The sequence below is a fragment of the Oncorhynchus kisutch genome, linkage group LG6 (assembly GCF_002021735.2).
Source record: "Oncorhynchus kisutch isolate 150728-3 linkage group LG6, Okis_V2, whole genome shotgun sequence".
In the NCBI taxonomy this organism is placed as follows: domain Eukaryota; kingdom Metazoa; phylum Chordata; class Actinopteri; order Salmoniformes; family Salmonidae; genus Oncorhynchus; species Oncorhynchus kisutch.
Window position 1 is genome coordinate 68,262,266 of NC_034179.2, and position 27,324 is coordinate 68,289,589.

General features: G+C 41.7%; 2 protein-coding genes across 4 annotated transcripts in view; one reads left to right on the plus strand and one right to left on the minus strand.

Annotated features, from left to right (window-relative positions):
• Positions 1-885: 885 nt before the first annotated feature.
• On the minus strand, positions 886-12,963 carry LOC109893278 (zinc finger protein 281). 2 transcript variants are annotated; one of them, XM_020486428.2, is made up of 7 exons: positions 12,744-12,963; positions 8,570-9,017; positions 5,894-5,989; positions 5,570-5,696; positions 5,051-5,134; positions 4,765-4,883; positions 886-4,491 (listed from the first exon to the last, which is right to left on the minus strand). In XM_020486428.2, exons 2-7 carry the CDS (start codon positions 8,966-8,968, stop codon positions 2,890-2,892), a joined length of 2,427 nt encoding a protein of 808 aa, XP_020342017.1. In that variant the 5' UTR covers positions 8,969-9,017; positions 12,744-12,963; the 3' UTR covers positions 886-2,889. The 2 variants fall into 2 exon arrangements, with proteins under 2 accessions (XP_020342017.1, XP_031683118.1); XM_031827258.1 differs by lacking the exon at positions 12,744-12,963 and adding an exon at positions 12,588-12,703.
• A 13,063-nt stretch (positions 12,964-26,026) lies between these two features.
• Positions 26,027-27,324, plus strand: part of LOC109893279 (G protein-activated inward rectifier potassium channel 1-like) — a 29,601-nt gene continuing 28,303 nt past the window's right edge. The window contains exon 1 of one of the 2 annotated variants that reach the window (XM_031827259.1): positions 26,027-27,052. In XM_031827259.1, coding sequence (XP_031683119.1) covers positions 26,384-27,052 — 669 coding nt within the window. In that variant the 5' untranslated portion in view covers positions 26,027-26,383. The remainder of the gene's footprint in view (positions 27,053-27,324) is intronic. The other variant, XM_020486429.2, reaches the window with a different exon arrangement.

A 27,324-nucleotide genomic window follows, 5' to 3' on the forward strand; every position in this document is an offset into this window, starting at 1 on the left:
TAGTCCCAAGATTTTTTAAATAGTCAACCAAAATGTCAGAAATAAGCAGAAACATCTACACTACGCAACAAAAATCCTGCACCCCCTATCAAAAACATTGTTCCACCGTCTGACTAGCCTACAATTCATTTTCTATATTTGCGGGTTAGAGTCGGGGAATCAGATTTTCCCTTTATCAGTGTGCGGTTGCAGATGGGTTATTAGCCATTGTGGGCAGGTGAACAAACAGCTGACCGGCGCACCACTACCACACAAAATGCATCTCTGACCCAGACCACATAGGCTTCTTTCTGTCCCATGACTGGGACTAAGGACAGTAGGCCCTAATGATAAAGACAACTATTCCCTTAAGTCAACACCTCATGGACGTGTATTCACCTATTAAGTGTAAAACACCATTAGAACAAACCACTTGTCTAAGTGTCACACCAAAGTCAACAAAATATCTCAATAACAGTATTTATTATTTTTCCCCTAATCAATTATGAATTCATTGGACAGGTACAGCCCTGCAAAGCATTGCAAGAATCTGGAACAAAATAAGAGGGAGGATAACGTCAGCTACAAATTTGGTGTGCAGACAACAACAAAAATATTTGAATAATATTGGGGGCAAGATTTAGACGTAGTGTTTTGTAAACAATAGGCATTCAATATAGGAAGTAACAAATGTTACCTTGGAGACAGAGTTGAACTGTAGACTGCACTGGTTGGCATGATTAGGCATTTACAGAACCCTAAAGCAATAACATACCCTGCTTAACAGGTGTTACTGACATTTATCGGACAAGGTTTAAAAATAGCCACATACAACAGACAGCATCTCTGCTCCATAGAGCCAACCTTTTGTCCCTGCTTGTGTGTTTACAGTGATAACGAGGTATATAAAAGGTCAATGTCTTTATTGTTCACCCCTCAGCCTCCTATCCAATAAAAACAGAGCATGGTTGTAGTGGTCAGTCATTGTTCCCTATGATATTGCAACATTGCAGTCATTAAGCAATGTTTCATGATTCTGTAAAACAAAAAAAGGGGCATCAGGAAAGAAAAGGATAAAAACATTTCTAGCTCAAAAGGCCAGTCGTGGCTATGGAAGAAAATGCAATAGTTTGATTTACAAAAAGTACATCAAATAAATTAGATTCATTGAAGGACTGCAAGAAATCACATAATCAAAGGATGCATTAGACACAGGCAGAGAAATGTACATTTCATTTAGACAATGTGCACGTCCACAATGGCACCCTATTCTTCTATGGGCCCTGGTCAAAAGTAGTGCACTTTATAGGGTGCCATTTGGGACGTACACAATTTATTTGTAGACAACATTTTGTAGGACTAGGCACCCCATTCCTCGTAAAATACCGTTGTGGTAGTGCCAGCACACCAGAAATGTCTAATGCTTTGGGTTTGTTATAGGTATATGGGTTGGATTTAGTCACATGATAATTTCCTTACATGTTTCCAGGCTCTCTCAGTAACAGGGGAAGAAATATTCAGCCACCAATACACTTAACTTCAAATTTAAATAGTAAAGCAAGATGCTAAACAGAGTGGTGAATTACTTTACACGTTTATTCCCAATTTAACTTAATACATTTCCATAAAACAATCCCTCCCTCCCCATGACCTACATGTGATAACATTCAGGAGATAATGCGAATAAAAAAACTCCAGGCTCAACTCCCCCCTCACATACCCTCCCAAAGGAGACCATGCCATCCCAACCAAAGCCCCCCCCCTCCCCTAACCACCCATTGCTCAAGATGCTTTCAACCCCACATCTGCATACGGTGGTAACCCCAACCCGATCAATACAAATCTTTAGAAAGCAAGTCAGTTTGTTTCAAATGTCTTCCATGATCTTATGGGGTAGTTTAGTTTATTCAATGAAATAAATGGCTCAAAGTGCTAATCGGATTCTTTTAAGGAAAGTAAAGAATTGAAGAGGAAGAGGGGAGAAAGATGAGGAAGGCAATTCCACAGCTGTCCAACAGCAACCTCTATTGGCCAAAGAATAGTGTCACTATGTCCTCCTAAAACTAACGAGGAAAACAACTTACCCCCAAACCCAGACCCCTCTCACTTCCTCTACCTCACCTGGCAGTTCCCCAGAATGATTATAGCTGTTATTATACATGTATATATATTGTTATAAATATATATGGCCCTTATTGAAAGAAAACACGAGTTTCACATTGACAAGAAAGTACCATAATCTCTATATAGCTAAGTGGAAAGTGTTCTCAGTGTAAGTGAGCTGGCAGCAGCCTCCATTATTTGTTGCACTCATCAACCAAGGTATAAAACACAAGAAATAACCACACAAAGCATCCTCTTTGTAGTTGCAAATGTACACCTGTAAAATGAGTGCTCACTGCACTACACAATTTCCTCCGTTTACACTTTTTTCCTGAGTAATACTTTTATCCTTGTAACAGACAATATCATTATTTATTTTTTTGCTATTTCAGTTCTGGGCTATTCCCTGCCCCCATCATTGTTATTCCCATTATTATGCTAGCTACAATTGTAAAGTTGATTGCTAAAACTCTTAAGCTCATGGGAGAAAAGTTCATTTGCTACTCTGTTTGCTTAAAAAAAAACGTTCATTCTAAAGATTAACGATCAGACCAAAAATGACACCAAAAAGATGAGGAAAACGGACTAAATACATAGATATTTACTTAAAAAATATATCTTAAAAAATTGCATTTGAATAGGCCTTGAAGACCAGTCCTGGGGAGAGGGGTGGGGCACAAACATAGCGGCAGGGTAATAATAATAATTAAAACTTCACTTAATAAAAATAATAAAATAGGCGCACAAAAAAATAAAATACTGGACAAAACATGAACCTCCAACAGAATGCTGTCCCCTCCCAGGCCCTTATCTGTAGCTTTGGCTTGTTGGGGTTTTGGAACCTGTACTTACTGCCTCATTGACGTCGGCTAACAAACTAGTATACCCTGAGAATTCGGAGACTGGCGTCCTTATCCTGTGGTCCACCTCCCCGCTAGAGTCAGCGCCGTACGACAAGGCGCTGCGGCTGGCCGACTTGAACTGGGATCCAAAGGCCTGGGCAAAGTTCTCAATCGTGTAGGAGCCCTTGGAGGGGTCCAGAGAAGCCAGGTTCTGCGAGTCCTTCTGGCTGCCCAGGTCAGACGGGCTGATCTGATAGGAGGAGGGGGAAGAGGAGTGTTGCTTCTCCATCTGGTCAGTGAGCTCCTGAGAAGGGGTAAGCTGCTGGTGGGTGGCAGGCTCCAGGCTGTTTAGGTGGAAGCCGTGCTGCGGAGAGGAGCCCGACAGCATCGCAAAGTGGGACTTTGGCACGGAGGAGGGCAGGGTGGGAGAGGCCACAGGCTGGCCGAAGCCACACTCCAGAGGGGACGTAGTGTATATGTGCTTGTCTGAAAAGAGCGGGTTGCGTTGGTGGGAGCTGGTGAAGGGCCCTGTAGCTGGAGGCCCGGGGCCCAGGGGGAAGCCTGTGTTGTGGCTGGTGCGCTCCAGGGCCTGCAGCAGGAAGCGGGAGTACTCGTGCATAATGACTGTCTTGTCTCCAGACGGGCTGGGGGAGTCTGCATCGTGGCTCAGGTCAGAGCCGTCTGCTGAGACAGGGTGCAGCGCCACGTGCTGGTCACTGAGGTCAAAGTGCACGTCGTGGTGCGAGCCGTCTGGTTTCTGGGTGTAGTGGTCCAGCAGGCTCTGCAGCACCTCGTCAGGGATCCCCGACCTGTCGTGCTTGTCCACGCCCGTGGGGGAGGAGTCTAGCAGACTGAGGGGCGAGTCACCGTCCATCACGCCTGATACCACCCCCTGGATAACCGACTGCTGGGACGACAGGTGACCAACGTTGACCTCATAATCGTTGGTGCTGCCCCCTGCCACCCCGGCCCCTGACGCTGCACTGCTGGCCGCGTTAAGGTAGCGCCTCTTCTTGAGGAACTGCATGGCGTCGTCATAGTTACTGGTGGTGGGACCCGATTTGGCCTCAGAGCCCTGCATGATGCCCATCCTGACCATCCCCACAGCCCCACCCTGCTCCATAGTGCCCTGCTTGGCCTGCCCCAAATCCCCCTGGTCCAGGGCCTTGCGGTTGGCCTTCTTGAAGGCCATCTTAGGGGCTCTGCCATGATGCTCGTGGTGCATACTGGGCCCTGGCGGAGTGGACGAGGACACAGTGTGATTCTCCACGCTGTAATCATGGAGACTGTAGCCTCCCGACGGCGCCCCATGGATGTGTGCTCCGCCCAGCCCTCCTGCTTCAGCTGGCCCTGCTGTTTTCTTCCTCTTGCGCTCTCCTCCCTCACCAGAGTTTTTGGACTTGCCCCTCTTCCGGCCCGAGGCCCCAGCATTTCCCTGAGTGATTCCGTAGCTGCCCTGCCCAATGTCCTCACAGCCCAGGTCCAACATCCCGGGCTCCAGATCCTTCTTTATGGCTTCTCCACAGGTTCGCTTGTGCTTGAGTAATCGGTCTGTCCTGGAAAAAAACTGCAGGGCAGAGAGACCACAAGTAGGGTACAGATTGTAAACAGCAGAATGGGATAGACACGAAGACATTTCCATCCCGAGAAATATAACTTGTCAGGTCATGCCACAATGGAAGTGGGCATATTAAGATGCATTGTCCCTGAGGGGATATTTGTCTTGACCATTCAAAAGTGCTGCTGCTTCCACAGGTTAAAAGCAGACATTCATCATAACCACTCCCCTCCCAACACACATCATCCTATTTCAGTAGATTTTCCATGTAGAGGTCACTACCTGTTGGCAGGTCTCACATCTGTATGGCTTTTCTCCACTGTGGGTCCTCTTGTGTCTCTCCATGTGGTATTTCTGAATGAAGCGCATGTTACACTGGTCACAGCAAAAAGGCTTCTCTCCTGTCAGGGGAAACATCACAGAAAATCTAAAGAAAAATAACCATCTACAAAACATAGCTGGATGACACAGTGAGCAAAACTATTGGTGCACAAAGGTAATTGATTGTTTGTCTCTCACATGTCGTTAGTGTGCTTGACGTGTGTGTGGGATTTGACATTCCACTCACCGCTGTGGATCTTCTCGTGCCGCTGTAGTAGGTATTTCTGGATGAAACTCATGTTACACTGGCTGCACCTGAACGGCCTCTCACCTAAGGCAACACCACAGCCACACAGTTATGGTTACTAAGTTAAATCCTCTGTGTCTGCCTACTCTATTCAAAACTAATACTGCACTGGTTTCATTTCAACGTTTCCTAGTGACTTTGTGAACAACCTAGTTTTTCTAACACACAAGATATATTCCAAACATTTCTGGGGTTCTTTTAGCTTTCATAATATAGTGAAAAACTAACCAAAACCACACAGAATGCTAGAAATGAACAGACATTTTGATCAGTGGCCTAGGTACCTGTGTGAATGAGGACCTCCCATAACAAACATATTGTCTATCTATTCAATTCAACACAAATACTGTTGTTCCTCAAGAGAGCACTTGTATTTTAAAACCAACAATTTTATTTAAATTAAAAATTAAAAAATACATTAAAAATGAGCAGTTGATCAGTCAGTAGAGGCCTGGGTACCTGTGTGGATGAGGACATGTCTGCGCAGGTGGTATGAGCTCCTGAAGGATGCGCCGCAGTGCTCACAGATGTGGAGCTTCCCGTTGGGCCACAGGCTGCCTCCATCTGCTTCCAGCATCATTGATTGCTGTTGGACAAAAGGAGGCCAATTCAACCACCAAATTCAATTTAACTCATTCAATGTATGATCGTTGAAGATAGAAACTAAGTTCTGGGGAAAAAAAATACTCATATGTAATAGATCCTCAACTACTGAAAAATGAAGACCAAATTTCAGTGAATGAATCATATCTAAATCAAAATAACTTAGGATGCATAACACACCTTAGGCTCTCCACGTTTCCTCCGGGGCTTGCCCTCCTCACCATTTGACCTTCGACCTCTCTTTCCTGAGGACTCCTTTCCTAACCGACTCGGCAGCTGGGAGGATGACAAAAGGGAGGCGCAGAGTGAGAAAGAAGACAGAAAATTTTTAAAAAATGAGCACTTGAGAGAATGGGAAGGGCCAAGTTCAGTCACACATTCACATAGCTTACATATTGCACATGTACACAAAACAAAAAACACAAACGGACTCATGCAGCATTTAGTGAATGCTCATTTGAGCCATTGCAGAGGGCTGCCTTGGGGAGGTGCCAGAAGGTAGAGTAATAAACCACATATTTATGGCTCCCTCTGTGCATCTCTCCAGACACAGTTAAGCCGTCATTCAAAATGGAGAGCTGCTCTTCATTTAGGATGCGTACCAAAATGGCCTATAAGGGAATAGGGTGTCATTTGAGACACACACTTAGAATCCCATAAAAAAGGCCTATGCTTATTAACTAGTGGCTCAAGTCTAAATACAGACCGATTAATATTCAGCATGTTGTTCACTCACTATGAAGAGCAATCTTCAAACAAAGGAGTCTGTGGTTTGGGAAAGGGGAGGGACACTGGGATTCATAGGGACATTGATCCCCCACCCACACTGCCATTTCAATTACACTTCCCAACACCATATGGATACTAAGAGCATGGCTGTCTGAAATGGCACCCCATTTCATATATAGTGCACTACTTTTGACCAGAGGCCTATATTGCACTATATAGGGAATAGGGTATAATTTCAGACACAGCCTGAGTGTGGATTAGTACATGTGAGAAAGACAAGGGCACTCTCAAATATCAACCAATCATTGTATTAGATCAGGGGTAAGGCTAGCCAAAACAAACCTGTCTCATTTCCTCAACCAAAAGAGCGCAGGCCCAGTGGCCTCAAAATGGCTGTAAGCTCACAAGCATGCCATTATCCTGAAATTAATAGCACCATTTGGGGTGCTCTGACTGCTCTCCAAATGAAACTACTCATAACTTTAGTAGGGAATCGCCTTTTTGAGGGGAGAAAAATGTGTGTCTTCCATTCTCCTCAGTAGTAATAACAGTTAAATAGAAATACACAAATAATGTCATAGTTCATGTAATATATTCTCTAAAATGTCCTTGGATAAACTTTTAAACCATATTTAGTGAGCAAGAAATGATACGTCTAGCTTTTCAATGAGCATGCAAGTGCTGCCTAGTAAACTCTGGAGCCTGGCTATTGTTAGGCAGAGAGAGAGCGTGTGTGTGTAGAAGACAATGTGTGAGTGCAAGCTCAAACAAGACGACCGTGTCCTTGCCAAGACGTTTCCATTCACACAAGAGGCCCAATCCAAATCATTTTGAGAGGGACATATTTTGCATTTGATGTCTTAGATTTAGGTCACCATTACTAAATCCTCCCTCTGCTGCCCCCCCCCCCACCCCCACATTCCCCTTTATCCACCAGTCTTTGGTGAGATTGGCTATTTTACAAGCCCCGCTCCCCAAAAGGCATGTGGACATCTGATCAACCAAACCTCTGGAGTAACATTTTTATTTTAATAATTGTAGTGCTGCTGTGAATTAGACATTTCAATAGAGAACATTTGCCTTGTTTACCCATGATTTAAAAAATCATACATAACAAAAGAGGAAGATTTGGTGTGGGTTAAGGCATTTACCTATCCATTTTGAGATTTGTTGATATTTTAGTCCATTAACATTAGTATTTTCCAAAAATCTATATAAAAATGTCAAACTAGATGAAAATGTATATTTTCTTTTGTTTCTCATACTAGTGATTAACATTTTTATTAATTTGAACCACTCATTTCAAAGCTCACTAGATTGAATTACACAATTTAAAAGCCCATTTCATAGAGAATGTGGACTATATAGTAACTTACATTGAAGAGATGATGATTGGTTCTAAATAAGCATTTGAAAGCCTAATTTCACTAGAGTACTGTACTTTTCTTTAACTGCAATTTACCAAGAATTGGACTCTTCCCACACACCAACTATTTTTCCTCAGCTTCAGAAGCATCTGCTTTCACCAAATGCTGTATGGTTATGATTAAATAGTCACCAGACTTGCCCAGAGGAAATTGTTGATATCTTGTCCATTTCTTAATCTAGGTGCAATCTTGTTGGGAAAAATTTGCCAAAAATGCATTTTACATACATCTATGTCTTCACAGATAGGAAGATGAAAAAAAAGTATTTACCCACAATCTGCTCTGGACAAGTCCGGTCCTGGAGTGTCTTAAAATGAAATCAAAATATTGAGGCTAACTTCATCCAGTGTCCAGAAAAATGGATTTGCTTGATATGCAATCATGTGCATATTTAATGATATATTGCCCAATTTGCATATTTAAATATGTCTGAAAATGTGTAATACCAAAAAGTTGAATGTAGACACAAATGACTGGAAAAAGTTGATTGTGATACAACTAAGATTGAAAAAAATCCCTATTATGGTGTGGTGCCTTGCCTTGAATTCTCTGGTCTAAAGAACAACATTACAGTCTGGATTCCCAGACACAGATTAAGTTCTGGACTAAAAAGCTCTTTCAATGGAGAATCTCTATTGAGAGATTCAATGTGTGTATGGGAAACCAGCCCTAAAAGTATCAATGTGTCAGAAGGCCTTACGTTGCCTTGGCTAAGGTCATGCACCAGCAAGTTCTGGTGGTTGCCCATGGACACCTCTAGGAGCTCTGTGCTCTTCCCCGGGCCTCCAGGGTACAGCGGCAGACGGTAGTCATGTTCTGTCATCTTCTCCTGCTTGATGTCCATGGCATGGACGTAGTCCCCCACCCCTCCATACCCCCCCAGGGCTCCCATGCTGCAGTCTGGAGAGTCCCGCTCCTTCTTCAGGATCATCTCGTGGGGGCCTGGCAGGTCCTGCATAACAGACTGGGCAGCCAGCCGGGTGAAGCTGGTCACAGGGGGCAGGTGACTGAACATGATCATGCCAGGGGAGAAGTTGGAGTCCATGCTCCCATTGGAGCGCAGGAAGTCATTACCTAGTTTGTCTTGAATGATGCTCATGATGAACTTGGTGGTGATGGGCAGATTCAACTACAGGGAGCCAACCATCCTGGGGAAGAAAGAGCAGGAGGTGAAGTACAATGCAATCCAACTTTATTGTCCATATGTTACAGCGAACGGAAATGTGTCTTCTGCTCTAAAAATTTGTATCTCCCCAGATAACTGTGTTTATGCAACGTATGCTGAGAGGTGAACAGGGTGAAGTCACAGCGCAGCACTCCTGGATGAGTGGAAAGGAAACATTAACTGGGTGGATTTTCCATCAGTGGTCTATGATGGTTTATTTTTGTTTACATGTGCTGCTGACACAAACTCACGTGAACTAAATGAACTGTTCAGACTAGAGGTCGACCGATTAATCAGAATGGCCGATTAATTAGGGCCGATTTCAAGTTTTCATAAATCTGCCTTTTTGGACACTTATATTGCACTCCATGAGGAGACTGCGTGACAGGCTGACTGTTACGCGAGTGCAGCAAAGATCCAAGGTAAGTTGCTAGCTAGCATTACATTTATCTTGTAAAAAACAATCTTAACAAATCACTACTTAACTACACATGGTTGATGATATTACTTGTTTATCTAGCTTCCCCTGTGTTAAATATAATCGATGCGGTGCCTGTTAATTTATCATCGAATCACAGCCTACTTTGCCAAACGGGTGATGATTTAACAAGCGCATTCGCAAAAATAGCACTGTCGTTGCATCAATGTGTACCTAACCATAAACATCAATGCTTTTCTTAAAATCAATACACAAGTATATATTTTTAAACCTGCGTATTTAGTTAATATTGCCTGCTAACATTAATTTCTTTTAACTTGGGAAATTGTGCCACTTCCCTTGCGTTCTGTGCAAGCAGAGTCAGGGTGTATGCAGCAGTTTGGCCTGCCTGGCTCGTTGCGAACTGTGTGAAGACCATTTTTTCCTAACAAAGACCGTAATTCATTTGCCAGAATTGTACATAATCATGACATTGAAGGTTGTTAAATGTAACAGGAATATTTAGACTTAGGAATGCCACCCGTTAGATAAAATACGGAATGGTTCCGAATTTCACTGAAAGAATAAACATTTTAGTTTTTTGCAATGATAGTTTCCGGATTTGACCATATTAATGACCTAAGGCTCGTATTTCTGTGTGTTATTATATTATAATTAAGTCTATGATTTAATATATCAGTCTGAATGAGCAGTAGTAGGCAGCAGCAGACTCGTAAGCATTCATTCAAACAGCACTTTCCTGCATCTGCCAGCAGCTCTTCACTTTGCTTCAAGCATTGCGCTGTTTATGACTTCAAGCCTATCAACTCCCGAGATTAGGCTGGCAATACTATAGTGCCTATAAGAACATCCAATAGTCAAAGGTATATGAAATACAAATGGTATAGAGAGAAATAGTCCTATAATAACTACAACCTAAAACATTTTAACTGGGAATATTGAAGACTCATGTTAAAAGGAACCACCAGCTTTCAGATGTTCTCATGTCCTGAGCAAGGAACTTAAACGGCAGCTTTTTTTTACGTGGCAAATACTGCACTTTTACCTTCAACACTTTGTTTTTGCTTTATTTAAACCAAATTGAACATGTTTCATTATTTATTTGAGGCTAAGTTGATTTTATTGATGTATTATATAATAATAATAAATAAGTGTTCATCAAGATTTGTTGTAATTGTCATTAATACACACATATATATATATATATATATATAGGCCGATTAATCGTATCGGCTTATTTTGATCCTCCAATAATCGGTATCGGCATTGAAAAATCATAATCGCTCTATCTCTAGCTCAGACACAGTGACTGAAAGAGCAGCATTGTTACAATGGGCTGTCCCTGAAGAATCAGTTTCATGCCCGGCTCTGATCTCCCCATCAAGTGCTTAGCCGGATTAATAATGAGGGTGTGTGGGTCAACAACAAAACAGCCAGGGTCTGGAGTCTGGCTTTGGTGAATTATGGTATCCTAAAAACATGGTGAAGTAGAAGGCTACTTTTAGAAAGTCTTCAGTCAATCTCAGATGCAGCTAAATTAACCTGGGTAAAAGGTATAGCCTATAATATGTTCAACCCTGACATCCTATGAGAGAGTGGAATGAACCTGAAGCTGCGTGTTAATCTGTCATCCTATTTGAGGACTAGGCTAATTAACTAAAAAGAGGTGAGAGCCCAGTTAGGTTCTACAGGTAGTGGGAAGGTCATTTTCTATATTTTATTCAGTGACTATGGGTTGTCATCATAGGAAACCCACCAAACAAGGGCTTTAAAGTTAACGAACCAAGCAAGAGTAGCCAGTACCAGCCACCAAAATACTCTTATCATTAAGCAATATAAAACTGATTCCATGGGTATAATGCAAAACGTTGGCACTGTAATATACTTGTGTATAGCTACAGGAAGATTAGGCTGATCAAAAGAAACAACTCTCATACTGTTTCAAATTAACACTTTACTAAGCTAGCTAGCTACCTTCATACCGTGAAATTTGAGATGACTGAGGTTAGTCATGTCTCTGCTGCTGTGCTATTTTACAATGCCACGAGGAATGAGAGGATTCCAAAAGGCAAATCAAAATGGAGTTTTTGGAATGAGGGGAACAGCATCCAAAAACCAGTACATCACCTTGAGGAAAACATCAGATGCTGATATAGCCTAACTCGGGGTTAAATAGCTAAACAAATATTTCAAGCAGCAATTTCATAATTGTAACATTGCCCACACTACCATTACCTAGTCAATTTATTGTATTCAGTTGAATGGCTTTTCAATAGTGGGTTTTCATTCACAAAACACAGTTCACTTGAATAGTTTCAGATTTATCACGAATAACTTAATCGTGTCTCTGAACTTCATTGTCTCCACCAGCATAGCTAGCTAGCCTAGCTCTATTGCAATTACATTGGATGCAACTTGCTAGCACGCTGATACCAAATAAAGCTAACAGCTAGCTAACAAATGCATATGTAACATGCTACAGCAAAATGGTATGTAATGTAAGTAAGCGTTTGTTGAAAATTAAAGTGTATTCAGTGTTAAAAAAATAATGGAGTACGCGACAAATCGGTTCCCAGCGCCAAGCTGTGATTTATTCATCTAGTGTCATTCACTGGAGCTAGAAATACCGATAGCTAGCTACTGCTAACGTCTGGCTAGCCATCAAACAATTAGCCACTTGGCTAACCAGCCTGCCAGGCCCTTTGTGATGCAGGATCATGCAATTATTAGCCAATATGGCTATCAGTATAACAGTTATACTCGGTAAAATAAATTAGACCATACACTGAATTTAACATTACACCAAACATGTGAGGATCTGACGTTCTCGTCTGACGTAGTCCTAAATCAATTCTAAGTTATGGAATTCATTCTAAAATAATTTTGATTGACAAACTTGCGAGAAGGCGTATGCACGCGATTTCACACAACACGATGTGTTGTCATTCGTCAACATATTTCGAGCGCTTCATTTTCATTTTTCGGTTATGAAATACATAATACCTGTCTAACTAATTAAAACAGTTGATACGGTTGATATAAACAAGTTGAACCTCTAATAGGTATTAGGTGAGGACTGAAAGAAACCATAACTGAGCATAATGTGCGACGTACCCATAACAAATGGCCCATGCAACTCAAGCGAACAATTGATGCTCGGCTCCAGCAACGGTATGCTATCTAGCGTTGCGCTTTGTTGTCTGTCCCATACTCTTGCCGGAGTTTCACATATTTAAACTCGCCCAAAATATATTTTTCCTTTTATCTTACCAGTGCATGACCACCAATAGCTCTTTCGGCTGGTATATTTCACCTTTGGTCGTCCGTTTCAATCTTTAGAGCCCAAACATTGTTCTCCCGCAGAGGCTGTATTCCTTCATTTTGTCTCAGCGCGGGGAATTATGGGTATAGCGGACGGGTCCTGCGAAGAGTCACAGACGGACGCTTTGATCTGGGACAGGGGAGCACTGGGCCGGGAACAAACACGCAGTGCGGGGACATGCATTATCATTTTGAACAACACTGTTGCCTACGTACGCCAAATTCGACAGACATATAAGTGTAATTTGGATTTCATTCATTTTATGTGTGTTAGCATAATTGATAGGCCTAATGCCTTTTGACTACCTGAATAAAACATTCCACATTTAGGGTAGACAATGCATCCCCAATATCTAATGAGTTATTTACTGAGACCTAGTTAAACAAATAAAATAAACAATTGACAGTGTGAATAATGGTTTCTTAAAACTATGTTCCAGCCTTGAGGATATTTCGCCTCCCTCATTGCATACACGTTTCAAAACTGTGACTGTCCCCCTGGGTCCCAATTACTGAAGAAATAGGACACATCATCTCTCAAAAGTCTACATTGATAGAGCTCTGCTATTCAATGATACTGTGCTGCATGGATATTGTGGCATATTTAGCACAAAATAAATACATTCCTGAAATAGCTTTGACTAATTAGTCACAGTGGTCTGGTCTCCTGTGAACAGAGTGACCCTTACTAAGAACAAGTAGTGGTCCTGAAAATAAGAAAATAAAATAAAAGAGAGAGGGAACAAGAACAGCTTACTAACAACAAACTTCAAACTAGCCAAGGGAGGAACAATCATTAGAGACATTCTCTGAAGTGAAGCGGCATCTCTGAATAAGAGCCCCATAGATCTACTGGCTGTGTGAATGAACGTATATATATCTAACCACCACTCATCAGACTCTATCCCCCTTTTCCTCTGGTCTCAGCTGCACTCCTAATTGCCTGTGTTAACAACCCAATTAATTCAGTGGAGAGCATCATTGAAATGGAGACGTATGAGTTAATGCAGAGGGTCAGAGGTTGTGCAGCGATCTATGGGATGATCAGAGATTAGATGGTGAGAATGTACATTTATGGGCATACATGAAACATTCCCCTCCATTAAACAGAAAGTTCATCAGGGCCACTGCTTGAAGATGTAGAGGAGACTGAGGTGATCAATGTGGGCGTTTGGTTGATTTTTATCATCCATATGCAGAGCAAGACATCTCTTTAACAGTACTACCATACACTTCTACCACATACTGAGAGACACACTCTGGGACCAACACCCTCACACACTCTTAGAAAAAAGGGTTCCAACAGGGTCCTTCGGATGTCCCAATATGGGAACCCTTTTTGGCTCCAGGTAGAACCCTCTGTGGAATTGGTTCTATGGAACCCAAAAGGGTTATCAGTGGTGTAAAGTACTTAAGTAAAAAATACTTTAAACTACTACTTATGAAGTTTGAGGTAAATGTACTTTACTTTAAAAAATATATTTATATTTTATATTGTACTTTTTACTGCATACATTTTCCTTGACACCCAAAAGTACTCGTTACAATTTGAATGCTTAGCAGGACAGGAATATGGTCCAATTCACACACTCAACAGAACATCCCTGGTCATTCCTACTGCCTCTGATCTGGTGGACTCACTTAACACACATATTTAGTTTGTAAATTATGTCTGAATGTTGGAGTGTGCCTCTGGCTATCCTTAAATTTAAAAAACAAGAAAATGTTGCCATCTGTTTTGCTTAGTTTTTTTTTCAAGTATCGGTCAATACTGAAGCCACTTTTTCAAAACTCTTCACACAGTCTGCATTACCAACATGCATCTTGGCCAAACAGTTCATCTCACTCCAAAACTCACCATAAAACTTAATGTCTCAAAATTAGCTCGTTCAGCCAGAACACTGGTAACAGTTCTCACTTCGAAAGCATATATTGTCACTCATAACACACTGACCTAAAAGTCACTAACAGGGAGCATTACATAAATTTACTTTTCTCTTTATAGTTTGAATGATTTTTCACATAAATCAGTATTTCATTAAAGAATAAGAATGTAATGAACACGAGGGCGACAAAGAGCTGGTTTCAAGCGCAGGGCGCAGCAGGTGTTTGATGTAAAGGACCACAGGAGGAGGCAGGTAGCTGGGTCCAGGGGCAGACAGCAGGTCATACACAGGGGTCCAAAAGGCAACAGTACAGGCAGGGAAAAGGCTAGTAATGTCATCCAGGAGATCAGGGAATAGGTGAATAACAGGAAATCTAATAGACTAAGGTACGGGCAGGGAATAGGCAAAGGGCGTCATTAGTGAGGCAGGCAAAAACTATCCTACCCGAGAAAACCAACGCTTCGAAGAGAAGTGTGTCAAAAACAAACAATATCTCACAAAGATTGGGTGCAAAGAACTGAACTAAATAGTGTGTGATAATGATATACAGGTGTGTGAACAGGTGATCAGAATCCGGGTGATTGGGATCTGGAGAGTGAGCTGCATTCAGGAGATCTATGTGTGAGAGTGTGAGCTGGAAAGTGATCTGCATTCAGAGTATCTACATGTATGGGAGTGTGAGTTGGAAGCAGACGTGACAAAGAATAGCACCTTTTCACTTTATTGACTGTACTAAAGTATATGTGACAATAATGAATCAGTAATGCAGCACTTTGCTTCAATAGCCTTTATTTTTTCTATATCTTTGCATATAGTAATTTACTTGTGAAAAATAAAAAGTTGAAATAAAATAAAAATCCTGAAATTCAGGGCTGCAATAATAATTACAAAAAACTCCATCAACAACATGTATAGTATAATCATTCATACTGTACAGTACTGTGACGGTTCTAGTTCTCCCTCTCTCCTGCATTTGGCCACAAGTTCTCATCAACATCACATCTTATGTCTTCTCTGGCAATGCGTCTTGGAAAGTATCTTCTGGAATGTCTAATCCAACCCTGGCAGTCTTCAGGAGAAGTGTCTCCACACCCTGGCAGTCTTCAGGAGAAGTGTCTCCACACCCTGTCAGTCTTCAGGAGAAGTGTCTCCACACCCTGGCAGTCTTCAGGAGAAGTGTCTCCACACATTCATGGCATCCAGTAAGGACATCTGGTCCTGTGAATGGTGGTCATAAACCTTCCACCTCCACGCAGAGAAAAACTCCTCTACGGGGTTTAGGAAGGGGGAGTATGGAGGCAGGAATAGTACGGACATCCTGGGATGTGTGGGAAACCAGTCTGTGACTGCAGCAGAGTGGTGGAATGACACATTATGCCACACAACAACGAAGGTAGGGGAGTTTCCTCCCTTCTCTCCTCCGCTGGCACAAGTCGATTATGCAGGTCATCCGGAAAAGAAATGAGCCTCTCTGTATTGTAAGACCCAATGAGTAGTTTGTCTAACAGCAAACAATCATTGGACAGTGCTGCACACATTGTGATGTTCGCTCCTCTGTGGCCTGGGACATCCACGGATGCTCTCTGTCCAATTACATTTCTTCCCCTGCGGCGTGTTTTTGCCAGGTTCCAGCTTCATCCACAAAGATGAATGTATCTGCAGTTTACCTGGCTTCCATCTTCATTACTCTCTAAAATAGAGTAAATCCACAGTTTTGCAGTACTTTACATTATACATAGCTGTGTATGTAACCTGTTTGGTTATTGAACAGACATCTTACCTGGACATATTGATACGGGAGTTCTTTCACACGTTCACCGTTTCCCTTAAAGGGTACAGTGTACAACTGCTTAATCCTTATTTTATGTTTCTCTAGGACTCTGGAAATTGTCGTTGTGCTGACCGTATTCACATTCCTAAAAGTGATATTGTCTGCCAGCACGCTGCACCGAATTTCCAGCGGTTTTATTGCATTGTTGCCAATTACCATGTAAAAAATGGCAATTTCCTGCGCATCTGATAATATTCTGCCTCTCCCTCCTGTGGGAGGCAACCGTTGGATCCTACTGAAAAACACAAAACAATCGATATATTTCAAAATGTCAGTACATGTAAAAATGTGAACATACTCTATTGTACTGTAATATGCAGTTCAATTATCATTGAAGGATGCATATCTCACCTGTTGTTTTGCCGGAAATGTTGTACTATTGATGCAACTGTTGAATGCTGCAGATTTGGTTGTACCCTTAAACATGGCCTCTCTCAAAGAGAGACCATGGTTTACAACATGGTCAATAATTGTGGCCCTTATCTCAACAGAGACCACCTCTCTTGGTCTTCCTCTCCTTTGTCCTCCATGCATTCTCCCTCTCCCTGCCACTCTTCTTTCCCCATCAACCTGTCTTCCTTCATCCATGTTTCTTAACTAAATCATTCCGAAGCCATTCTCTTTTGTCTGTTTGGTAAAGAGACTGAAAGATGGATACTTGGGTAGGCTTTAAACTGAAATTGCAATCAGCTGTGTTTGGAATGATTAAATATTCGGCTGAGATTTTCTATATGTTTCCATCTGGCTACTGCAGAAATGCACGACATTTGCCATCTTTCTGTATGAAATGTGTTTTGAATAGTTTTGGTAAAAGTGTGTAGCATTTGAAAACGTGCTGCAAATATATGGTTTTGCAGGTAGTGGAGTATGAATGAGAAAAGAGTTAATGGATTTCGGAGAATGTGGTCATTGAATGCATTTTGTGTGAAACCAATGAACAATGATTCACAGTTTGGTCCACATACACTTCTGTTTCGCTGACTGTGTGAAGAGTTTTGACAATGTGACTTCAGTTTAGACCAATGCATGTTAGCAATTGAAAAAAACTGTAATATAAGGAATTTCTAATTATTTATACTTTTACTTTTGATACTTAAGTATATTTGAAACCAAATACTTTTAGAATTTTACTCAAGTAGAATTTTGCTGGGTACCTTTTACGTATCTTTACTTTTACTCAAGTATGACAATTGGGTACTTTTTCCACCACTGAGGGTTATACCTGGAACCAAAAAGGGTTCTTCAAAGGGTTCTCCTGTGGGGACAGGTGAAGAACCCTTTCAGGTCCTGGATAGCACCATCTTTTCTAATAGTGCAGTTGCAGGTATTTTGTCATTGTATTGTCAGTTTGAGTGCAGATAAAGATCAGCTTTCCATCGCTGTCTCCTTCCAGCCCAGCGGTTAAGTTAAGGTTGCGGATGGGACAGGAAGGCGTCAGAGGCTTCACCACCACTGCACCCCCAGGTAAACCAATCCGCTCTCTGTGCAGAGGAGACTGAGGAGAGAGCTAGTCTCTACCTGCAAGCTGTCCTTGACTATCAATGATGAACATGTCTTTAGGGTGGCCTAGCTGCCCCAAGTGACTATTTACACTGTATTCAAGGATTTCCTTTGTGTTGTCTTAGGAATTCAGCCCTCTTTGTGTTGCTCTTGACATCCCCCATTCTGTCACAGGTCTATGAAGCAGAGGTTCAGTTGTCTTTACATTCTCTAGGTCTAATAGCTGATTGGAGGTTAACTTTACAGTAATACTATTGGTCAACAACTCAGATTGTGAATCCAAACAAGTCAGATGTTATAAAGGGGTCTTGGATTCGATGTCTCTTTTTCTTTGTTCCTGACCTGTCGCTGGTGAGATACACTTCTCTCTTTCCTCCCCAGGGACACTTGGGGGCATGGCCTTTCAAGCTATGACTTCTCTCTCTCTCTCTCCCGCTCTGATCTTGCCTAGAATAATGCCTTGTAATGGTTGTTAATGATTTGTAACTTAAGCTTTATGCATTGTATAATTTATTGTTCATTTTACAATGATATTAAATATATTTGCCCTTAGAATTCCATTCTCAGACCTTTCTTGACCTTTCTATTACTGTAACTCATCAATAGTCTCTTGTACATTGCTAAATCGTCTTTATGGAGTCAGATATTCAGTTTAATAGACTTTGTTAACATACAAATGGCATAGTTTTATCACAGGTCACTTGTGAGGTATATATATATATATAATATCATATGATAACTATTACCCCACTACAGGTCCGACTGAGACAGTAAGAAAACAAATCTCACATCATCTAAGTCCCAAATGACACCCTATTCCCTTAATAGTATATCACTTCTGACCAGAGCACTAGTGCACTGAATATGGAATAGGGTGCCACTTTGGGACTCAGACATCATTACCTCATCTGGTATTTAAGGCAACTTGCTGGGTCACGTGACAAACTGCTCATAGATGGCTATCAATTCTCTTTACTCATCTATAATTCAGTGCATTACATTACTATGTCTTTCCTCGGTCTCCCTTCCTCGGTTCCTTTGTCTCCCTTCCTCGGTTCCTTTGTCTCTCCTCCCCCCCCCAGATCCACCCAACACGAGAGACGATCTGCACAAAATAGAATCGCTGAATATCACATTACATTCTTTGTCTATTATTGGAAGCCAAGGAGAAAGGGATGATTGACAGGCCAGGCTGAGTGGCTGGCCTTGATTTGCAAAACTAAGCCCCTCATTGAGGAAAGCCCCTGCCAGTCAAACAACAGGATAGGAAATCTCAACATGGCTGTTAAGACATTTTGAAAGGCTTTGATATTTTTGTCTTGATATTTCAGAAAGTATGATTGCCATGACGATAAAAAAAAATCTGTTCAAGTATTTCATCATTAGCCATCTTAGTTGTGTGTCTACATTGCTGTGGTACTGCGGTAGTTCTGCTTCTACAATCTAATATTATATTGGGATTAAGCGCAGGGATCTAGTGGAGGATAACCACATGTAAATGCAGTTTACCCACTTTTTTTTTGCTCAACAGTTTACCCAACCTTCGCAGAAAAATGCATTGAAGTATCACCCACCTAACATTTTACCACTAAATCCCTGATGAGACTATGTTACTGGGACGCATATACACCATTTCAAATATCCCAAATGCTTCCACTAATTCCATCTCTGTGTTTGTGCATTTTGTTCTACTTGATTGGGTCTAATTAGATTGTATTGATTCTAGCCTCTCTCCCTCCAGACAGAAGATCTTGGCTGGCAGCCCGGTGGACTGTCTCCTGCTCTCTGGCTGACTACTTCTGGCTAATGTTTTTACAACTCTCTCTCTCTCAATTCAATTTCAATTTATGCCATAAAAAGGAACATAAAATTCGACATACCAATTAGGATCTGGCCAAAAAAATACTTGAATCAGTTATAGAACCTATTCATTGTTTGGTGTTTTACATTTGTACACTGAGGATATTTTTGCAGAATTCTGCATGCAGTCTCAATTTGGTGTTTGTCCCATTTTGTGAATTCTTGGTTGGTGAGTGGACCCCAGACCTCACAACCATAAAGGGCAATGGGTTCTAAAACCGATTCAAGTTTTTTTTAGCCAGATCCTAATTGGTATGTCGAATTTTATGTTCCTTTTGATGGCATTGAAGGCCCTTCTTGCCTTGTCTCACATCTCTCTCTCTCTCTCTCTCTCTCTCTCTCGCTCTCTTGCACTCTCTCTCTCTCTCTCTCTCTCTCTCTCTCTCTCTCTCTCTCTCTCTCTCTCTCTCTCTCTCTCTCTCTCTCTCTCTCTCTCTCTCAATTCAATTCAATTTTAAGGGGCTTAATTGGCTTGAGAAACATTTGTTTACATTGCCAAAGCAAGTGAAATAGATAATAAACAAAAGTGAAATTTTTAAATACATTTAATTAATTAAAAAATGAACAGTAAACATTACACTTACAAAAAATCCAAAATATTAAAGATGTTTCAAATGTTCTATTATGTCTATATACAGCGTTGTAATGATGTGCAAATAGTTCAGGTACAAAAAGGATATACATAAACATAAATATAGGTTGTATTTACAGTGGTGTTTGTTCTTCACCGGTTGCCTTTTAATCTTGCTATGATGGCACACAGTGGTATTTCACACAATAGATATGGGAGTTTATCAAAATTGGATTTGTTTTTGAATTCTTTGTGGGTCTGTGTAATCTGAGCGATATATGTGTCTCTACTATGGTCATACATTTGGCAGGAGGTTAGGAAGTCCACCTAATTTCCACCTAATTTTGTGGGCAGTCTGCACATAGCCTGTCTTCCCTTGAGAGCTAGGTCTGCCTTCAGCGGCCTTTCTCAATAGCAAGGCTATGCTCACTGAGTCTGTACATAGTCAACGAGTTCCTTAATTTTGGGTCAGTCACAGTGGTCAGGTATTCTGCCACTGTGTACTCTCTGTTTAGGGCTAAATAGCATTCTAGTCAGTTTTTTTGTAAATTCTTTCCAATGTGTCAAGTAATTATCTTTTTGTTTTCTCATGATTTGATTGGATCTAATTGTGTTGCTGTCCTGGGGCTCTGTGTGGGTCTGTTTGTGTTTGTGAACAGAGCCCCAGGACACACTTGCTTAGGGGACTCTTCCCCAGGTGCATCTCTCTGTAGGTGATGGCTTTGTTATGGAAGGTTTGGGAATTGCTTCTTTTTAGGTGGTTGTAGAATTTGTAGAATTTAACGTTTCTTTTCTGGATTTCGATAATTAGCGGGTATCGGCCCAATTTATGCCTTATTTGGTGTTTTACATTGTACACCCTGTCTCGCTATGTCTGCACATTGACCCTGGCTTCTCTGGCTCATGGTGGGCTTGTGTTTGGGTTTTATGTCCTAGTAGTTATCAGTAAAAAGGAGCAGTGGTTAAGATTAGCTATAGTAAAAAAAACTCAGTTGGCAAAGTGCCCCTGTAGGTCTACTCTAAGCCCTTAGATCGCATTATCTACTAAGCTAACATATGGAATTGTTTTAAGATGGTCATAAAATTGATCATTCAGGCATTTGATTTGGAATTTTAGGACCCCTGTAGGTATAAACAAATATATATTTTAAAAAATGATTTGATGAAACATTGAATTTTGCCTTTACTGCAGTACCCCATATAAACACATTGAATAACACATTCATAGAAGGCAAAATAGAAAGTTAAAAAAAAAAATAATAAGCCACAAGGTTTTGAAGTGTCTGTCCTATATCTGAAAGATAAGAAAATATTTAATGTTTTGTCACATTATTTTTGGCACATTTGACCCCCTATGCACTTTTTGTAATTTCTACAGCCCAGTACAGGGTTAAATTCAGATGACTCCCCTGAAGCTTGTGTGTGTAGTAGAGCAAAACAACTGACACCTTCGTGTTTGTGAGAGTCTCCTTTCGATTTTGGTGACATAGCTCCAACAGTTTGGTCTGGACAGTTTTGTGAGAAGACCTCTTTGAAATATTACTTTGTAGCTCACACAGTTTGGGTTCTACAGCTGATTTTGTGATGACTTTCTTATCCGGATCCTTTCATGTAAAAACAAAAGGCGGCTTTCACAAGCCCCATGTTATGGAATGGGCGCAAACTTTATATCTCGGCTGACAGTGGAAAGAGGGGATTGCGCTGTATCCACTACAAGACGGTCTCTAGCATAAACACACGGGTAGCTATACAATATTCAAAATGACATCACTCTAGGGGGCTATATTCATGACACACACACACACACTAAACACACACACACACACACACACTGTGGGAGCCGCTGGAAGCAATACTTCGCATTATATTAATCTGCCGTATAATTTCTGATGGATGCTTTTAATACAGTTTTCAACAGGCCTATCAATGAAAACCTGCAAAGAATCCATATAATTTCTTTATTTGATATCTCCCTCACTATAATTTAGAGCCAGAGGGAAAATTAAACCAGTCAGTCTTGCGATATTCTTTTCCAGAGGAAAGCAATAAACATTGAATATAATAAGGCCCAACTTGTTCATTTTAAACTGGCAGTTGCTGAAACAGCCCAGTTGCTGATACAGTATATTTGGCAATGACTCAATACTCTTATTTCAACATACAGTACCAGCCAAACGTTTGGACACACTGACTCATTCAAGGGTTTTTCTTTATTTGTACTATTTTCTTAGTGAAGACATCGAAACTATGAAATAGCACACATGGAATCATGTAGTAGCCAAGCAAGTGTTTTATATTTGAGATTCTTCAAAGTAGCCCCCCTTTGCCTTGATGACAGATTTGCACACTCTTGGCATTCTCTCAACCAGCTTCACGAGGTAGTCACCTAGAATGCATTTCAATAAACAGATGTGCCTTGTTAAAAGTTAATTTGTGGAATTTCTTTCATTCTTAATGTGTTTGAGCCAATCAGTTGTGTTGTGACAAGGCAGGGTTGTATACAGAAGACCAAGTCCATATTATGGAAAGAACAGCTCAAGTCAGCAAAGAGAAATGACAGTCCATCAGTTAATCCTGAAAATGTCAAGTGCAGTTACAAAAACCATCAAGCGCTATGGTGAAACTGGCTCCCATGAGGACCGCCACAGGAAAGGAAGACCCAGAGTTACTTCTGCTGCAGAGGATAAGCTCATTAGTTACCAGCCTCAGAAATTGCAGCCCAAGTAAATGCTTCACAGAGTTCAAGTAACAGACACATCTCAACATCAACTGTTCAGAGGAGACTGGGTGAATCAGGCCTTCATGGTCAAATTTCTGCAAAGAAACCACTACTAAAGGACACCAATAATAAGAAGAGACTTGCTTGGGCCAAGAAACACGAACAATGGACATTAGACCGGTGGAAATCTGTCCTTTGGACTGGTGAGTCCAAATTCACGATTTTTTGTTCAAACCGGCGTGTCTTTGTGAGATGCAGAGAAGGTGAATGGATTATCTCTGCATGTGTGGTTCCCACCGTGAAGCATGGAGGAGGAGGTGTGATGGTCTGGGGGTGCTTTGCTGGTGACACTGTCAGTGATTTATTTAGAATTCAAGGCACACTTAACCAGCATGTCTACCACACCATTGTGCAACGATACGCCATTCCATCTGGTTATTAGTGGGACTATCATTTGTTTTTCAACAGGACAATGACCAAAAACAGACATCCAGGCTGTGTAAGGGCTATTTGACTAAGAAGAAGGGTGATGGAGTGCAGCATCAGATGACTTGGCCTCCACAATCACATAACCTCAACCCAATTGAGATGATTTGGGATGATTTGGACCGCAGAGTGAACGCAAAGTAGCTAACAAGTGTTCAGCATATGCGGGAACTCCTTCAAGACTATTGGAAAAGCATTCCAGGTGAAGCTGGTTGAGAAAATGCCAAGAGTGTGCAAAGCTGTCATCAAGGCAAAGGATGGCTACTTTGAAGAATCAAAAATATATTTAGATTTGTTTAATACTTTTTTGGTTACTACATGGTTCCATATGTGTTATTTCAGTTTTGCTGTCTTCACTATTATTCTACAATGTAGAAAATAGTTTAAAAAAAGAATAACCCTTGAATGAGTAGGTTTGTCCAAACTTTGACAGGTACTATAGGTGGTTAAAAAAAAGTATTCCCGAAAAGATCTGTTGAGTGTCTAACCTCTGGGAACCCATTCTCATTCCATTTGAACACAACAGCAAACCCATTCATTGTCTATCGGTCCTTTAGATAACTGGGAATCTATCCATAAGTGACTAATCACAGTGAAACAGCTGGTTATCTCCTTGTGGGCCTGTTAATGGCAGTAACAGATGATTGTATTACTGCAACAGATAATGTATTTGATCCAACTGCTCTGCTGAACGGACCTATGCCATCAGCCACACTACTCTCTCTCTCTATAAACACAAGGTAAAGCCAGAATAAGTTGGGCCTATAAATAGCCTAGACCAATAGCCTAGACCAAACCATTACACAGCCCCATTGTGATACAGTATATCATTGTTTTGATATAAACTGATTGTACAAAACGTTAAGAACACCCCTCTTTGCCCCTCAGAACAGCCTTCATTTGTCGAGGCATGGACTCTACAGGGTGTCTAAAGCGTTCCACATGGATGCCGTCTCATGTTGACTTCAAAGCTTCCCACAGTTGTGTTAAATTGGCTGGATGTCCTTTGGGTGGTGGACCATCTTTGATTCACAGGGGAAATTGTTGAGTGTGAAAAACCCAGTAGCGTTGCAGTTCACACAAACTGGTGTGCCCGGCACCTATTATCATACTCAATTCAAAGGCGCTTACTGTCGATCCTTTGTCTTTCCCATTCACCCTCTGAATGGCACACATACGCAATACTTGTCTCAAGGCTTAAAAATCCTCCTTGAACCTGTCTCCTCCCCTTCATCTACAGTAATTGAAGTGGATTGAAGTGGTCATAGCTTTCACCTGGATTCACCTGGTCAGTCTATGTTCTGGATGATTTGTATACTCAGTGTAGATAAAATGACCTGGACATCAGTGACCATGTGGAATGAATGGACAGACAGACAGACAGACAGACAGACAGACAGACAGACAGACAGACAGACAGACAGACAGACAGACAGACAGACAGACAGACAGACAGACAGACAGACAGACAGACAGACACAGACAGACAGACACAGACACAGACAGACAGACAGACAGACAGACAGACAGACAGACAGACAGACAGACAGACAGACAGACAGACAGACAGACAGACAGACAGACAGACAGACAGACAGACAGACAGACAGACAGACAGACAGACAGACAGACAGACAGATCTAGGAGACATATAGATGGTTATGAAGTTCAATCAATGCAGAATCGGACTAACAGGAATTAACAATATAGCATAACTATGCACAGGATTCAGCCATCTTCTACAGTTACAATACATTCCTTTGTGCTGGGCTGATTAGCAGCAAGTGCCAAGGTCGAATCTGCCCACTGTTTTGAAGATGTCCTCTGGGACATGTCTGAAAAGGGCCTGTAGTATGTTTGAATCAATAACAGCCTCGCTACAGGAAACTAAAGAAGAGCAACTACATTAGCAAGGGGGTTGAATTTGGAGCTGTGTAGAAATAGAGTGCACATGAAAGTTGCTGCAAAGCAAATTGGAGTAAATTAATAAACACTGTTTTTACTTGACTGTTTTAATAGACGGACTCAAAGAAAAGTATAGGCCCACTAAATAAATCACTGACACCTGCGCTACGCTTATACGACTGTACGTGCGTTTTCTGTCCGCAAGGTGGCATTGCCTGACTTCAGAGCAGGTAGCGGGGAAACTGAATGGGGTCCAACCATCCCGAGTTTCATTAGGCTACCGTAGCCTAATCAAGTGGTTGTTGTTGGTAATGATCCTCTCCGCAGGCCTACCTCTCCCCAAGGAATACTGTTTTTGAATGACATATATATATTTAATTTGAATATTTAAAAACATCTGCTGATAAATTATATTGAATAACCCGCCTCTCTCTCTCTCTCTTGCACACACACACACACACACACACACACACCACACTGTCTCTCGCTAACTCTCAGTGTGGTCATGTCTGTTCAGGAGACAGTCTACTCCGAGGGCACTCTCACTTTAATCGAAAGCAGAGGGACAGCGAGTGAATAATCATCACCTCCTTATGGCACACCCAACCCATCATATCTTTTTGTGGAAAATGTTAAACTAAAGCCTGTGAGAGTAGGTTAAAAGCTTTTGTAAAGAGTGCACTGTTTAGAGGAGTATACCCAGATCCATGCGCAGCGCGTTATTGGCCATGGAGACCTTTACGCGCTACAGATAACAAGTCTTTGTGAAACAAAGACAACAAAGTAATGGATCAAAACCGCAAGTGATTTTTTTCATACTCTGATAAAGTTATGGCTGCGCTACGGAGGAAATTTGGGGAGGACTATCAGGTAGTGAATACAAACCGAGACACCACCGCTTTTACCGCACCTGTCAAAAAGAAACGCCAGCGGTTCGTGGAGAAGAACGGTCGTTGCAACGTGCAGCACGGGAACCTCGGCGGGGAGACCAGCCGATACATCTCCGACCTCTTCACCACCTTGGTGGACCTCAAGTGGCGATGGAACTTACTTATCTTTGTTCTGACCTATACAGTAGCATGGCTGGTCATGGCTTCTATGTGGTGGATCATCGCCTACATCAGAGGAGACATAAACCATGGTCACGACTCGTCCTACACCCCCTGCGTTGCCAACGTTTACAACTTCCCCTCTGCTTTCCTATTCTTCATAGAGACGGAGGCCACCATCGGCTACGGCTACCGCTACATAACGGAGAAATGTCCAGAGGGCATCATTCTCTTCTTGTTCCAGTCGCTGCTGGGGTCTATCGTGGACGCCTTTCTGATCGGCTGCATGTTCATTAAAATGTCCCAGCCTAAGAAGCGCGCAGAGACGCTTATGTTTAGCCAGGACTCAGTGATCTCGCAGCGCGACGGGAAACTGTGCCTCATGTTCCGCGTGGGCAACCTGCGAAACAGCCATATGGTGTCTGCGCAGATCAGGTGCAAACTCATAAAGGTAAAGTAAACAAGCATCACCGGGGTATTTAGGCAACTGATCATAAAATTACCCACGGTGATAATTCTCTCTAAAAGCCTTTAGCGGTAGGGGAAATTAAACTCCCAGGCATAAAATGCCAAGATGTTGTGTGCTAATGTCATATTTAATGTGCGTAACTAATTATCATGTATTATATTCGCATTCATTGTTTCACATAACCTATACAGTATGTGCTTCTCCATCACCCCGTCTGCATTTGGGGTCCTACAATGCTGTGACAAACAATCAAT

Excerpts from the sequence above, each read along its gene's own strand:
- LOC109893278 (XM_020486428.2), bottom strand. The coding sequence starts at position 8,968 with ATGAGCATCATTCAAGACAAACTAGGTAATGACTTCCTGCGCTCCAAT. Across the intron at positions 5,990-8,569 it reads ATGACCTTAGCCAAGGCAAC|CTGCCGAGTCGGTTAGGAAA; the intron begins GTAAGGCCTTCT and ends TCATCCTCCCAG. Across the intron at positions 4,492-4,764 it reads GATGTGAGACCTGCCAACAG|TTTTTTTCCAGGACAGACCG; the intron begins GTAGTGACCTCT and ends TCTGCCCTGCAG.